Consider the following 14,462-nt stretch of genomic DNA (forward strand, 5'->3'; position numbering starts at 1 on the left):
TTAGCAAACAGGCCACTGGAAGAGGGAGTGCCTGTTTGCAGGGTTGGTCAGGCACTGTATTCCCAGAAAGGAGCTGATTTCCAGGAGAACTTGGCTAGAGCAAATCATCACATCCAGTTTTACCTCTCTGCTCTAAGTTTGTCCCAGGCTTCCCTTGGAGTCAGCACAGAACCTGGGTTAGTGCAGATGTCCCCGTTCCTCCTATCAATACTCCATTTCCATTGACTAATTTAAAAAAAGGCACCCAGGCTCTCTCTCCAGGGACAGCAGTTTCCAAGACAGCTAAAATTTAAAATAAAACCCACCCTTTGCAACCAGATGCACCAACAGGATGCTTTGCTTATACTGCTGCAGAGCAAAGCAAAAGAACAACCAGCCTTGATCACTGCCTCCAAAAAGCCTGAAGACAAAGACACTGCTGCAGTGAGACAAGCAAGAGCCACTGAGCATCCTTCCTCAGAGCTCTGAACCTCTGCCTGCCCAGAGCAGCCCTTCTCCAGCCCAGCCCCGAGCTGCAAACATTTGAAGGAGGAAAGCATCTCTGCTTTGCCAGCATTGTCCCTGTTTGGAGAGAGAACTTCTACAAACACTGTTTTTTATGACATTAAACAACTTTCCAGTAACTCCTAGCCAAAAATTCCAAATCACCCACCCTGCCTCCTCCTGGCCTGCGTTTGACTGCATTAGTACGTACATTGGACAGAAACTGCAGCAGGGCAGGAACTGATTCATAAGTGGATCAAGTAACCTCTGCTGCTGGGCTGGTGCCAGAAAGGCAGGACACAGGGCAAGGCAGCTCTGCATTCAGAATGCACACTGGAGGATACACACCTTTGTTTTCTAAAGAGGGGCTTGGGGTGGTCCTTCCTTAAACTTGGCTCTCCTTGTCAGAGAGTTATGAACACTGGCACATACAGAAGCAGCCAGACAAGCTGTCCCAGGTACTTAGTGGGGGCCACTCACCTAAACCTGTCCTCTGGGCTGAAGCCAAAGGTGCTAGAGGAAAAGTGTTCAACCTACAGAAGTGTTTGTTTCTTCTCAAATTCCAGGCACAGCTCAAGGACTGACCAAGAAGGGAAGGGGCTGCTGTATGAGGGAGTATTTACTTCTTATAGCATGACCTTGGTCTCTTACAGGGCTTCAAATTCAAATACATAGACACACTGGGAAGAAGTGGAAACACAGAGAACTGAAGTAGTTTCTCAGAACAAACAGCAGGGCAAAGCTGGGAGTACAAACAGAAATCAAGTCCTGCATCATACTGGTGAATTACACTCTCTTGAAATGCTACATGAAGGAAAAAAAAAGCTCACTTTCTAAAGGAACCCAACACACACCAATTGCACCTCAAATAAAGCATAGTGTTGGGCAATTTCTGTGTCTGGTAGCACATCTGACCAGTGGATGCAAAGCTATTGACAATTCACAAGCAAACTAGGAAACTGCATGTGCAATTTGGTCTAGAGCTACAGTCACATTTGAAACCTAGAAAGCTGCTAGACTGCCACTTATCTGTTAGAATAAACAGAAGTGTACTGGGTTTGGCCAGCTCTTACATGATAATACTAATGCTCAGAGACGTTTTCTAGCAGTGCACACAGTCCCTTCTGTGTATAGAGGGGGGATCACGAAGGCAAGGACCTAGAGAAAGAGGTGGAGCAGCAAAAAGCAGATGCAAGATAGAAACAGTGATCCTTACAACATTTAAAACAAAAAAGCCTGACCAACACTAAAGAAAGGTGACTAAAAATCAGTGCTGCTTGCAAAAAGAGGCATGGCAGAGGGTATTTAAAGATGCAAGATTGGTCCATGAGTTGAAAGAAACCTGATTTCCCTGTTTCTACTTAGAACACTTTAGGGTGTGCCTTTAGCCAAGATGCAGCAGGTAACCATGAAAGTAATGGCTCCTTCTGGTACCAAATAAACCCACTTACTTAACCCTGGAAAGCAACACCTTCAAATAAAGGGTGCTGTGTTCCCCATGAAGAGGCAGAAGCCTAACTCCAAAAGCCCTCAGTCTAAGAACAGGGAGCTTCCAATACAGCAGCCAGTGCATCCCCAGGAACTGAGAGTCGTGGCCTTTCTATGTCCCTCTCCTAGGCCCTGACTGCAGCCAGGGAGCAGCACCAGTGAAACCAAGTGGTGTAGCAGAGAACATTGCCAGGCACACACTCATCTCCTGACACTGTGTGACAGCCAGCAAGCCCCAGGATCTCTAAGCCAGGACTCCCAGATGAGCAAAGATCCTCCTCAGGGCCAGGTCCACAGCCCAGATAAAGAGAGAAAAGCAGCCTCCCTTCCCAGAGATTCCTTTGGGTCCTGATAAAGTTACACTAACCATAATAGCCTTGTTTTACGTATTACATGTACTGTAACACTGAAAATTGGTCTGCAGTTATGTAATTGCAGAGGAAATGGCTACAGCCCTGCTCAGCCCAGCTGAGAACGCCATCCCACGACGTCTCCACCGCAGGCAGGGCTCCCAGGGGCTGCCAGGAAAGAGCTCCCATCCTGCCTGCAAGCAGAGCAGCAGCAGCAGAGGCAGAGGTGCTCGGGACTGTGCTCATACTTCACTGCCTGTCAGGTTTTCCATTGCAAACATTGCTGACAGAGTTTATAGCTTGACCATTTCAAGCCACATCCATGCAAAACTTGGCAGAGAGGGAGCTGCTCTGGCCCTCCCTCTTCCACCTTAAAGAAATCTGTCAGATTCCTACTTTAAAGTCACAACATTTCTTTTCTGTAACAGAAATACATTTTTAAGTCATTCCATGAGGCTTTTTTTGGTTAAGGTTTAAAAGAAGCCTATGTAGTCGACAGACAGGACTTACGTCAACTACTCACATAGTTTTTCTGAAACAACTCAGAAATGTTTAGATAGCGTTGGACAGAGCAGGTTGATTACACCATGCCTTTAAACAAATCACAGTCACTTCTAGCAAGAAACACAAGCCCTGTAACTACAGCCCCTTTCCAGAAAACATCTGTAGAGACTGTAAACCTCCTTTTTTTCTCCTGATGCATTTGTGACCATTTCTACATGCAGATTTTCCTCCCAGCTAAGCAAAAAAAGAAAGAGATAAGTATTCATCAGATACAACAGGCACACTGGGTATTTTGATCTTATGAACAGAATTAAGGTCTGAAGGACAACTTTTGTTGAGCCAAGATAGGTGTTTGCTGCAAAAACCAAATGCTGGAGCCTGAGAGCTGGTACACTACTAAATAACTTGTTCTGAAGTACAACAGCTTTATTTAAGTCCAGCAAGGCTTGCTTCCACAGTAATTGCATCAACAAGCAGGTTATAGTGACCCAAAGGCTTCAGAACTCAGATTAAGGGGTTTGGAATTATTCACCACATATTCTACACTGACCTTGCTCCTAAGTCATAATACTGGACAGATATTTGAACTTCAAATAATGTCCAAGAGCACAATAATGAGGACAACGTATCCAACTCTTTCAGTGAAAGAGAAAACCAAATGAGACAAGGCCCATCTCCTATATGAGAAAATTTACACTGAGCAATACTATACAGTAAGCGTGACACACTTAAGGCGAAGCTAAAGAAGCTTCATGAAATACCAGAGAAGGCTTCAATAAATCAAATACCAGATATTTCCCCCCCCTTCTACCTCTACCCTATCCACTGGGCTCTGAACAAGCACAGCTTATGTCCCTTCAGGAAAGCCCACAATTTGGAAGCAAACGTCAGAAAAGATGGTAACTCTAGCTCAGGGCCTAGAAGTGTGCAGAAGAAAATATCCAGCAGGCTGTGAAACGTGCACCATCATTTGGAAACTGATTGTAAAGTTCATTGTGTAAAAACATAGGGACATTTGACCAGAAAAGAGAAGGTGTTTCTTTCCTATGAAAGCCATGCAATAAAGCCAAGTTAAAGTTTTTTCTGCTCCAGAAAACAAAAGAACTATTTAAGTGTCCTTGGCATCAGCAGGCAACCCTATTCAGGCAAGGTTTTAAAATGAAACAATCATCTGTGCCCTTACACATCTGAGCTCCCCAAAGTACAGTTAAACACCCAAAGCAGACACAATATGCTATATACCTGTCTGTACATACAAGGAAGTTCAAAATACTGGCTCAACATCATATCCAACACACACTGTCCAGTCTGAGAGGACTTTTCAGCTGTCAGCTAACAAGCTGTCCAGCAACCCTTCCTTCCTTTCACTGAAGACACTGTCCCTGATGCAAGTGACATCCAAGTCACCTTTCATCTCTTTTGTCTGGATTAGAAGAATGAACCTAATTTATACATCACAGGTAGAGCTTCACAACACTTACAAGGTCAACATATTAATACAGTCAAATGAAGCATTACACATGTGCATAGCTCAATAATCTCATTTTCTTGGAAATTATATCCCCGTGTTCTTACAGGTCATAACCACATCTTCTAGGTTTGCTTGCTCACACTAAGCAGATACTCAAATTCAAGCCATAATTCATAAGTTCTGAAAGTTGACTGTTGACAAAATTTTGCTAGTTTCATTACACGCCATCCAAAGGTTCAGCTGTAGCTGAAGAGACAAGATACTGTATTGAAGTAATTCCTGTGGTATCCCTAACCTAGGGAAGAATTAAGAGACTGTTTGGAGTCCTGTTATTGGAATAACTAAATCATGAGCTCCCGACAAGAACAGTCAAAAAAGGCATCCAAGCAAGTGATGCTCTCTCCATCACCAATCTGTGACTTATGAGCTTATCTGCTGGGGTTTTTTTAAGGATATAGATATCTTTATTTTGTACATATATAAAGAGCAAAATCACAGCATGGAATTCCAGGCTTCAGATTTCCTTTCTTGTTTACATGGACATTAGGGAATCTGGCTGCCAAGCATCAGAATATGGTTTTAAGAAGTATAATCCAAATTCAAGGATGTTCCCTGAGAAGAGTCCCATTCCAGGACCTCCTAATTAATTCAAACCCTGACATTCTCCATTTCTATCTCTGCATACCATGTGGTTCAATACAATGTGGTCTGAACTGTGCAAGGCAGAGAGGCCACACTAAATGAAAACACAAAGGAGCTGTAACTGGAATTCAGACACTTCTTGTATTATTTAACAGCCCAATTAATTCCCTTGGCTCCAAAAGCCATTATCCAAGACAAGGATACCATGAATAGGAATGTAAGTTGCCACAATATAACCAGGCTTGCTCTGATGGCAGGGACACCCACTACTGACAATGAGAAGCCACAGGCTTTGAAGGGAGGATGCTCGTCCACTAGGCCAGACACAGTTCAAGATGTGAAGACATTTTTCCCTCTTCAATCAAAACTACTGCTGTTAAGGGGGCAGATGAGCAGTTTGGTTTCCATTAGCTCTGCAAGTGATACAGTCAGTGCCCAGGAGATGAGTATTTCTGCCCACACTACCCAGTGCCTTTCCACACACAATCCTTTCGGACTCCACACAAAATCACCAGGCAGCAAATGAGTGTATCACTTTGAGCCAAACAAGCATGAGGCTCTCATACCACAGAGAAATTACTACTCCATTAAAAGAAGGGGAAAAAAATACAATGCATGCATCTCTGTGGATAACCTGGCTCAAAGCTCTGGAAGCTGAATTTGAACCTCAGATCAGTGCCCCAGTGTCCCCTAGCTCTGCTGTGCCCAGCACACTCCAGAGCCTGCCTGTGTAGGCACCACAACGTGAGCCTTGGCTTGAACAGATCCAAGTATCAGCAATTCCTCTGGAAGAGGACACACAAGTCATGAGTGGGCTGGAAACCAGTCCTGGACAACAGCTCTGGATTAATACACAGGGAGTGCTGGAGAGGAGGAGGGGGAGCTGCTGAAGACAGGCAGTTATTCAAACCAGCTGCTAAGCCACTCCAACCACTCACACGTACACAGTCTCCTGCATGTGTTCTGCCCAACTCAAAGCTACCAGGCATCCAAGAGTTAGAGTACAGAAAAGAAATCTATACAAACATTTGCCAAAAATCTCATTTTCCAAGTGCAAGCTGGTTATTCCACGCATGGCAGAAGGGGATTTCATCTTGCTTTTACATGACAGCCTTTGCCTCTTTGCCTCAAAATTCCCCAATTAACACTTCTGCAAGAAGTTTTCAAACTGTGCATGGCCACGTATTTATCTACGCACATTCTCTCCCCTCCCTACTGAGCTCTGGGCCACGGGCTAAGCTGTCAAGCCAAGTTTCATCCCAAGCAATTTTTAAACACTCATCCTATAAATCCTCTGCAAAGGGAGTTAGTAATGGAAATACTGACAGAAACTTGAAGAGACAGCAGGGCAACTATAGCAGCCTACTATACATCAGCTTCATTAGCTGCAGCTCCTTCTCTCCGTCACCTTCGTTTTCCATTAGCGTACCTTGGCTAATTAACACACAAAACCTACGAAACATTCTTACAGTAGAAGGCAACATTTGGCCCCCAGCCCAAATCAACATCGAAAAACTTCAACATCCTCTGCCAGACATAGTAACTGTACCAGATGGAGCAAATGCACAGCTAACAAGTAGTGATGAGGAAACTGAAAGCAGAGGAACAAATGCAAAAATCAGACCATTAGAAGAGGGAAAAGCAGCAAATATAACTTACCGCTTTCATTTTTCTCTATGACATCCACGACCTCTCCAGCCTGGAGGCTAATCTCAGAGTTCTCCTGCTTCTCATAGTTGGACACCACCACATATTGCTCCAGGATCATGGGTTCAGAGCTAGCATCAGCACCTGGGGAAGGGAAAAAGCAAGCCGTAAGCCAGCTTCCAGCCATGGCTCCTTGAGAGCGACCTCCGTCCATCCGATTCACAACAGGCCAACTTGTCACCAGAGCCAAGCGAATCAGCAAACAACCCTGGCTCGCAGCATATCCCCAAATGGCTGGCCATATAGAAACAGCCTCCTCTGGCCCACAACCCAGCAGCACAGAGGGACATTGGAGAGAAGAAGAAGAAAAAAGGGGAGGAAAAAAAAAATATAAAAAAGGAGCCAAAAAAGTGAATTAGTTGCACAGTTTCATGATGGATTCTGAAAATAAACCTCTTCCCAACATGGTTTCCACAATCCTTGCTCCCATTCAGAGAAAAAAATCCTGGGCAGAAGCAGTATAAATCCACAGCTGAGCCATCCCCCCAGTAAACCCAAAGAAGAAACAGCTCTCCCCTTGGCGGCTCAGCTCCTTCTCCACTCTAAAGGCTTGAGCTGAAAGTCAAGAGGGGGCTGTAGATGCCAATCATATTCGTCTGCACTGCAGCCCTTAAATAGAAACACATGAGCGGGGCTGAAAGAGAGGGAGGTGGGGTGGAGGGAGCGAGGGGAGGGCGGGGAAGAGTGTTTACTTGAAACAGAAGAAGAAAAAAAGTTATAGCGCCAGATCGCTGCTCCAACACGGCCACCCCCCTGCCCCCCGCCTGCCCCGCGGTTCCGCATTCCCCCGGCGGGACGGGGCTCGGCTCCCCCTCTCCATCGCCCTTCTGGAGCCCTCGGAGCCGACCCCCAGTTGTTTGATTTCTCTTCGGAGCAAGGGCTTTCGGCTGTCAGAGCCATTTATGAATGAGAGCAGGCGCTCACGCCAACAGGGGCCACGAAAGGTGCAAAATAACGCTCTCCTCTCCCTCCCTTCCCCCACACCACTGCTCTTTTTATTATTATTATTTCTGAGTTTTTCACCCCCAGACCGAAATCGTGCATTTCGAGGTGGAGCCACGCGGCAGGCACAGCACAGGGCCAGATGTGGAGGGAGCCCTTGGGCTGCTGCATCTCGGCTCTGCAGCGCAGCGCAAGCAGACTCTGCCCTCCCAAAGCCAGGCACACACCGGCTGTGCTCGGCCTAGAAACCGCCCTGAAAAGTCATGAGAACCTCCCGGTTTAGGTCTTCACTTTGTAAGAGCCAACATGCCTTAATGCAAAATTATTTTTACAGTTTTTCTCAATTACAGCCATTTGGGACACTGGCATTATTAACATTTTACATTTAAGAGGCAGTTCCCGTCGCTCTGGATTAAGATGTCGACTGAAAGGGAGGACAGAAGCAGACACACAACTTGCTGAATGCCCCATTTTACACAACGGGACACAGCCAGGAGCAGACTTTGGGTTTTCCCAAATTTCTGATGACAAATTGGCTACAAGAGACGGGAAGGAAGCAGCATGGTCTGAAACTGTCCACCAGAAAAGTCAAGGGAATGACAGCCAAGCACAGGATGCTGGGTGCTGTATTTCTAAACTCAGCATGTTCATATGTGTTTGGACTGGAGATGCAAAGTGATTCTACAGACAAGTAATTAGCATCCTTGCCAAGAAAGAGGTAAAGAACGCATCAGCCATTAAAACAGCATCCTGTGAAATGAAAATCCTAGAAAAAAAGCAATTAATTCAACTGTTTCCTGAAAGGAAACACTATCACAATGCCTCCCCTTAGACCAGGTTTAAGAAATCCAGAAAATTAGAAGACTTCCTTGCTCCCTCAGCATGCCTCTGCCTCTCCTCAAATTACATAAATTAATTTTCTTTAAAGAGGAGTCATCTCCTCTAGAAGCTTGTGTTTAAGAGATTTAGCTTTTCTATAGATTGTTGAACCACAGCCAGTAGCAGGAATAGGAGGAGAAGACCATGAACTGACAACATGGAAATTTATAATGCAAATTTTCATCATAGCTATCCATTCCAAATAAGCATCATGTTTCTCTTCATGATCAATCAACCTGGCTCGTGCACTCTGGTTTAAACCAGTGCTAGTTGGGCTATCTAGAGTACAATGAGATGCTTTCCCCTGTTTCATACCGTTTCCTACACAGTCTTTTCTCCAGTCCAGAATCCAGCAGCATTATAATCTTCCCTCAACCTGCTTAGGCAAGTAACACCTACAACCCCTACTTTGTTTTAGTCTTGAGATAAATAGAAATTTTTTAACCAGAAACAAAAGCTGTCATGGACTTATGTCTATGCACGTGCACCAGCAGAGGATTCAGTGTGTAGAAAGGCAAGAGGGACCAAACAGTGGCAAGGGGAGCAGGGGACATGCAGGAAGCTAACTGCTAAACCAACAACTCAAATGCCTTCTTTCCTCCAACCTACTAGGCAGTTTTCATGGACTGGAGTAAGGAAAAAAAAAAAAAATCCAGAAGACTGCATTGACTTGCTGGCAGGAGCAGTGTTCATGTGATGCATGTGTCCCTGCTGGGAACAAGGAGAGGACCAGGCTGGAGTGCAGGCTGGCAAACACCCCACCAGCAGCCACAAAGGCCACGCCAGGGACCGTATGCCAGGGGAATGCCCTTGCCAGGAAACACGGAGAATCAGCACTTCAATGCTTAAAAATAAAAAAAAAAAAAAAAAAAGCACTTAAAACAGTTTGGCAAGATAGGTTATATCTGCATTCTCATATCTGAAACACAGCAGGGTTTCTCAGGGCTTCTCTGCCCTGCCTTGGATAAGGTAGTCACTGCAGGAGGATCTCCCTGTCACTACAGTGGCTGGAGGAACACATACAATTAAGAGATTGTTTTAACAGACGCTTGTATAACTGCTACAGGGCTCCCATTAAGACAAAAAAAAAAAAAAAATAGGGTGATAAATTCCTTGTTCTAGGAAGTAACCAAGGTCAAACAAACTTGTTCATTTACAGCTGCAGCAGATCCTCAAAAGGGACCCCTTTCGAGGCGTGGGGTCCCTGTGGCTCCTGGAGCGATGGTCACCCAAGATTAGGTACTGCACAATGGGCAAGATTTCAGTAAGAGCAAAGAAAGGAAGAAGAGGAGGAGGAAAAGACAGAGAAACAGCTCCTTCCAGTAACCAAAAGCCTTAACCATTTTCTGGGCAGCCTGGTTTGGGTTGTTACTACATTCCCTTCAGGCACAGTCAGTAGAGTAAGGGACTCTAATCCTCCTCAGCCTTCCATCCCCCACAAGTTTTAGATGAATTACTGCTCAGTGACACTCAGGATGCCCACAACATTGCTGCTACACTATGTCAGACTCTCCAAAGGGGATTCAAAAGAACAAGACAGGCAACACCACGGGCAGCCCAGCACCAATTACACCCGCTGCCCTGGGCGCTTCCGCATCCCTGCCAATTAGTTCAGGTCTAATTTGTAACACAGGACACAGCATGCATTGAAGAGTAATAGCCTGCTCAGTGTGAGCACACCAGGGGACAGGGATGCAGCGTGGCACAAGTTCCCCAGCAAGCTCACATGCAGCTGCAATGCCACCCTGACAAAACAGCCCTACTTTTTAAAAAGCGCCTTCAGCCCGGGGCAGGAGAAATGGAGAGCAGAGGATAGGATAACATTGATGTGCCAGGTAGAGGTCCCCCCTCCTCTCCCTCCAAAAAAGCAGAATTAGTGTTTTGGTTAAGCTCCAACTTGCAGCCCTCCCCAGAGCAGAGCACAGATTGCTGGCTGAAATAAGAGTTTGCTTGCCTCTCCATTTCTTTTTGCCTCGAGTCCGTTTCCTGGTTAAAGTCTTGAGGATACCCCTCCTCCTCTCCATAGGGCTCCACTTTACAATCCTCCCGCTCCTCACCTCAGCACTTCTCTTCCTGGGGCGGAGCAGAAATGTCATTGGAGCTTGTCCATGCCCCTCACAGCTGGCACTATTAAGTGACAACAGTTGCACCCTGTCCCCCTGACCAGGCAGCGAGGAGGGAGCATCATTCCTCCTGCTGCACTCGGAGACCAGCAACTACTGTGAAAGCCTCCTAAATAAGAGCGCAGAACATCCGTTCCAAGATCATCCTCCTCCTCCTCCTGTGTTGCAACAGCTAAGACCTATGATGGTTTTGCAATAGCCAAAAATGAAAACCACCAACTGGACTCCAAAAATAAAATCATCTGGATATGGGAATGTGAGACTCCTGATCTTTGCCAGATTACTCTGCTGTTATCAGGCTATAAACATGTCTGCTCTTTTAATCCATACAGCGCACAGGCTTTTATATTGCTCTTTCATGATTATCAATCAAATGTTTACAGATTAAGACTAAATGAATTAGTACTGGGCTGGTCAATGGAAGTCCTGCAGAAGCAGCCAAAACCACAGAAACGGCCAGTGAAGGCCATGAGGGTGAGTCACAGCCGAGGAACCAGCTGGCAGGTAGTGCAGCCCTTCTGACACGGGCACAGCTGCTGGGGACACGTGCAGAGCCTGCACGCTGGGCTGTCTGGCACACACGGCCCCCAGTGTCCTGGCATTCCATAAAATAATGGCAGAGCTCTGCACTTTTCCACACACAGGGAGGAGTAACTGTGGTAGCTTGGATGTAGAGCTGCGGTTTCTTGTTAAAGGCAGTTCTTGAAGGGTAAGCTTTTATGTATCTCTGAAAAACTCCTTTTGGGGAAGGATGAAGGGAAAAAAAAAAAAAAGCCCAGAATAGCAGCAAGCCTACTTAAACTTCTCAGATCAGTCTAACCCCTTACAGCAATCATATACCTAGGTCTAAACACATGGAATTCCCTCCCCTAAAAACTTCACCTCTTTTCTTTCTTATCAGAAGGACCACATGACTATAATAAATAAACATTAAAATTGCATGTTTTCTTTAAGCCTTTTCCCTGTGATTTATCCTGAACTGTGTTAAGATAGAGAGCTTAGGTCTGTCTAAAAATTGGGTTAAGTGGGTATTGCACACAAGACAAAACAGACTTTGCCATGTAATGCATGTGAGAGTACACAAAAGTTCATCACATCACAGCAGTGTTGGAAAAGCAGTTCTTAAAATAACCAGTTCCTAGAGTAAACAGTGACATGAGACTAATGAAGCCTGCTACAAATCTCTATGGGGACAACATGGATTCAGATCAAAACTGTGTTTCCCAGTCTAGGATCTCTCTTCTATTCAGTGAGAAGGTTTTCTTCTTGTCTTGGTATTTTGGATTTTTGTTCATTTTTTATTCTGTGTGTGCCCTAAACAATCAGAGCTTTGACTCATCTCCTAGATACTCCTGCACTACAGCCTGTCACGCTTCAGCCCCGTTGCCACTTACCAAAATTCAGACTGTATTTATACATCAATTATTCCTGAAGGTAAGACTGCAACAAGCTGTGAGTGAAGGGGATTCATCTTCATCCTTCCCACCAGACAGCAATCCTCCCAATCCTAACAGCGTTTAACCTCAGAGCTCAGAGGTCTTAGTGTAGCAGCCCTGAGTCACAAAGTTTTAGGGACAGAGACAAAAGTTTACCACCTCCCACAGTTATTTCAGAAATTCAGTACAAATCCAGTCTCAAGGTCTGGATTATTGCCAATTATAGAAGAAAACAAACCTTGCCATTTGGGCAAGTTTATCAAATAGGTTATTGACACACTGTGATTTGTGTAGTTCTTCCCTGAGCCTGGCCAGGTAGCTCTTTTACAAAGCACAAAGACACTCTATTGCATTTTCAGAAGAGAATTTCAGAATTAGGTGGCACCCTGCTATTAGAGATGGGTGGAAAGCAGAAAGGGAATGGTTTGGATCTGATCACCTAGGTAATGCAGAAGACTCAAAGCCAGAGAAGTTTAGCCTAAAACCTTGTCCAAAGCCCAAAGAATGCCTGAGAATAAAACAAGATTGAGCATCATGCACCCAGCAATGGCCAGGTCAGTTTGTAAACCCTCTCACCCCAGGCTGGCAGCTGTGACTGATGTACTGGAAGTTTCTCCCCGAGTGAGCATCCATCCGACCATCCACCTTCCTTGCTCATGTGCTCTGCAAGCCTTTCAGGACATGGGGCAATAGCAGCCAAAGCTCTAGCCCTTCTTGCTATCTTTTTGGCTAAACATGCCAAGATCTGGTCTAGATGGTAACTCCATGAGCTGCACTAAGTCTCTCCTAACCTCCTGCCTTGCTGCTACAGACAGCTATAGGGGGCCCACGCCAACAGCACACACTGCCACCAAGAAGGGACTATGATCAGCAATCATAGCAGGAAAAAATTAACTGGATGCCTGGACTCATTCCCCACCATAAGACACAAATAGTACTTTCTGTCACTTCCAGGAACCAAGATCTGGGTGAGCCTTCAGGAGTCTGGGACGAGTGGCAGCTTTAACTGTAGACTGTGGCTTCCAGCCCTGGAGTGTGTGTGACACACAGCTAAAACCAGCAGCAAACACAGCCCCCACGGGCAGCACCTCAGGAATGAGCATGGCCCATGGTAAATGGCAGGAGCTCTCTCAAGCAGCTGCTCCAGTTCAGTTCTTCCCTCTCTACAGCCCTCAGCAGCATTTCCAACAAAATCCTGACCAACAGAAAAATTCAGTGCTGACCTTTGCCAAGTGGAGCCTATTGGTCTTGGGATTTTTATTTTTTATTTTTGATCTGCTAGGTTTTAAAATAGAGCCAAGAAAAATTAGAGGCAGGAGGGTGAAAGTAAAAAGTTGAGTCCTCTTTCCCACTCCTTCTTGGAAAGTTGGCTCTCTGAACAGTGATTCCAACCAACTAGGTTACAGGTAGCAACAGCTAAGAATACTTAAGTAGCATTTTGCACACAAATCTGTTAAACTGCTTGGAGATTTTCACACAGCTGCCAAACTGGGTCTTCCACCAGGCTGAAGTCACCAATATACTCTGGCATTCGTCCTAGTCCTGCTCAGTGGTGCAACACATTCCCATCCCTCCACAAGGCACAAAGCAGACCAGCCAAGGATTTTAACAGCAGTCAGTGTGACCAAACTGGAGTCCCACCACAGCACCTCCCAGGGTGTGGCACCCCTCTTTTTCCAAAGTACAAAATGAAACCAATTTAATGTCTTGGTTAGAGTCTCCACTTCATGGAGCAGGTACATAACCTCAGCTAGAGCTTGGGCAGCATGAAACTGGCTTCTGTCCTCATGTCCAAGCCACAGCCTAGCTAGGACACATAAATGTACTACATAGGTAAAGATCACATCCAAATTCAAGTCTGATCTACCAGCTTGACACATCAGGATACAGATATGGCAGATCTGGACTGAAGAACAGCTGTTTTGGAAACTGGGGATTCATTTGGATGAGAAACTGAAAGGCCACATGAACTAGAACAGCCTGGGGAATAAGAACTTGCCAAATGTGCATAAGACTTTTGAGCAGCCCTGTGTATCAACATTCACCTTCTCGAGCACCATGCAATGCAATTAATCACTTATATTTGCACACTCATCATGCACTTTTTTTTTTTTTTGGCCAATCTAGCAGCATGCATTTAGCTAAAAGCAGTAAGCAGAAGGAAAAAATTGTATCTATTAAAGACTTTGCTTCCTTGCCCTTTGATAAGGCTAACAACCTTGGCATTCAGTTTTCCATTTTATATATCACAATATGAAACAGTCCCAACAGATCTATTGAGTCAAAGAAACCCAACCTCACCCCCCAGCCAGGTAATCTGAGGGGTTCTTGTCATTTTCCCTGAGGGACACCACCTCTTCTGTCTCCTCCTTAACATGTTTCTCTCCTGCTCAGCCTCATTCTGTTTTTCTGTCTCAACTCCCCCATGACCTATGAA

The 14,462-nt window shown here is 45.4% G+C and overlaps 1 protein-coding gene across 9 annotated transcripts in view; it reads right to left on the bottom strand.

Moving 5' to 3' along the window:
* SH3PXD2A (SH3 and PX domains 2A) overlaps nucleotides 1-14,462 on the bottom strand; it is a 245,802-nt gene that overhangs the window by 63,733 nt on the left and 167,607 nt on the right. For 7 of the 9 annotated variants that reach the window (XM_059851916.1, XM_059851910.1, XM_059851909.1 and 4 more), the window contains one exon: nucleotides 6,598-6,729. In XM_059851916.1, the coding sequence (XP_059707899.1) occupies nucleotides 6,598-6,729 (132 nt within the window). Of the gene's footprint in view, nucleotides 1-6,597; nucleotides 6,730-10,420; nucleotides 10,698-14,462 lie in introns of those variants that run through there. The other 2 variants (XM_059851914.1, XM_059851913.1) reach the window with 2 other exon arrangements.

The sequence above is a fragment of the Haemorhous mexicanus genome, chromosome 7 (genome assembly GCF_027477595.1).
Source record: "Haemorhous mexicanus isolate bHaeMex1 chromosome 7, bHaeMex1.pri, whole genome shotgun sequence".
Taxonomy (NCBI): domain Eukaryota; kingdom Metazoa; phylum Chordata; class Aves; order Passeriformes; family Fringillidae; genus Haemorhous; species Haemorhous mexicanus.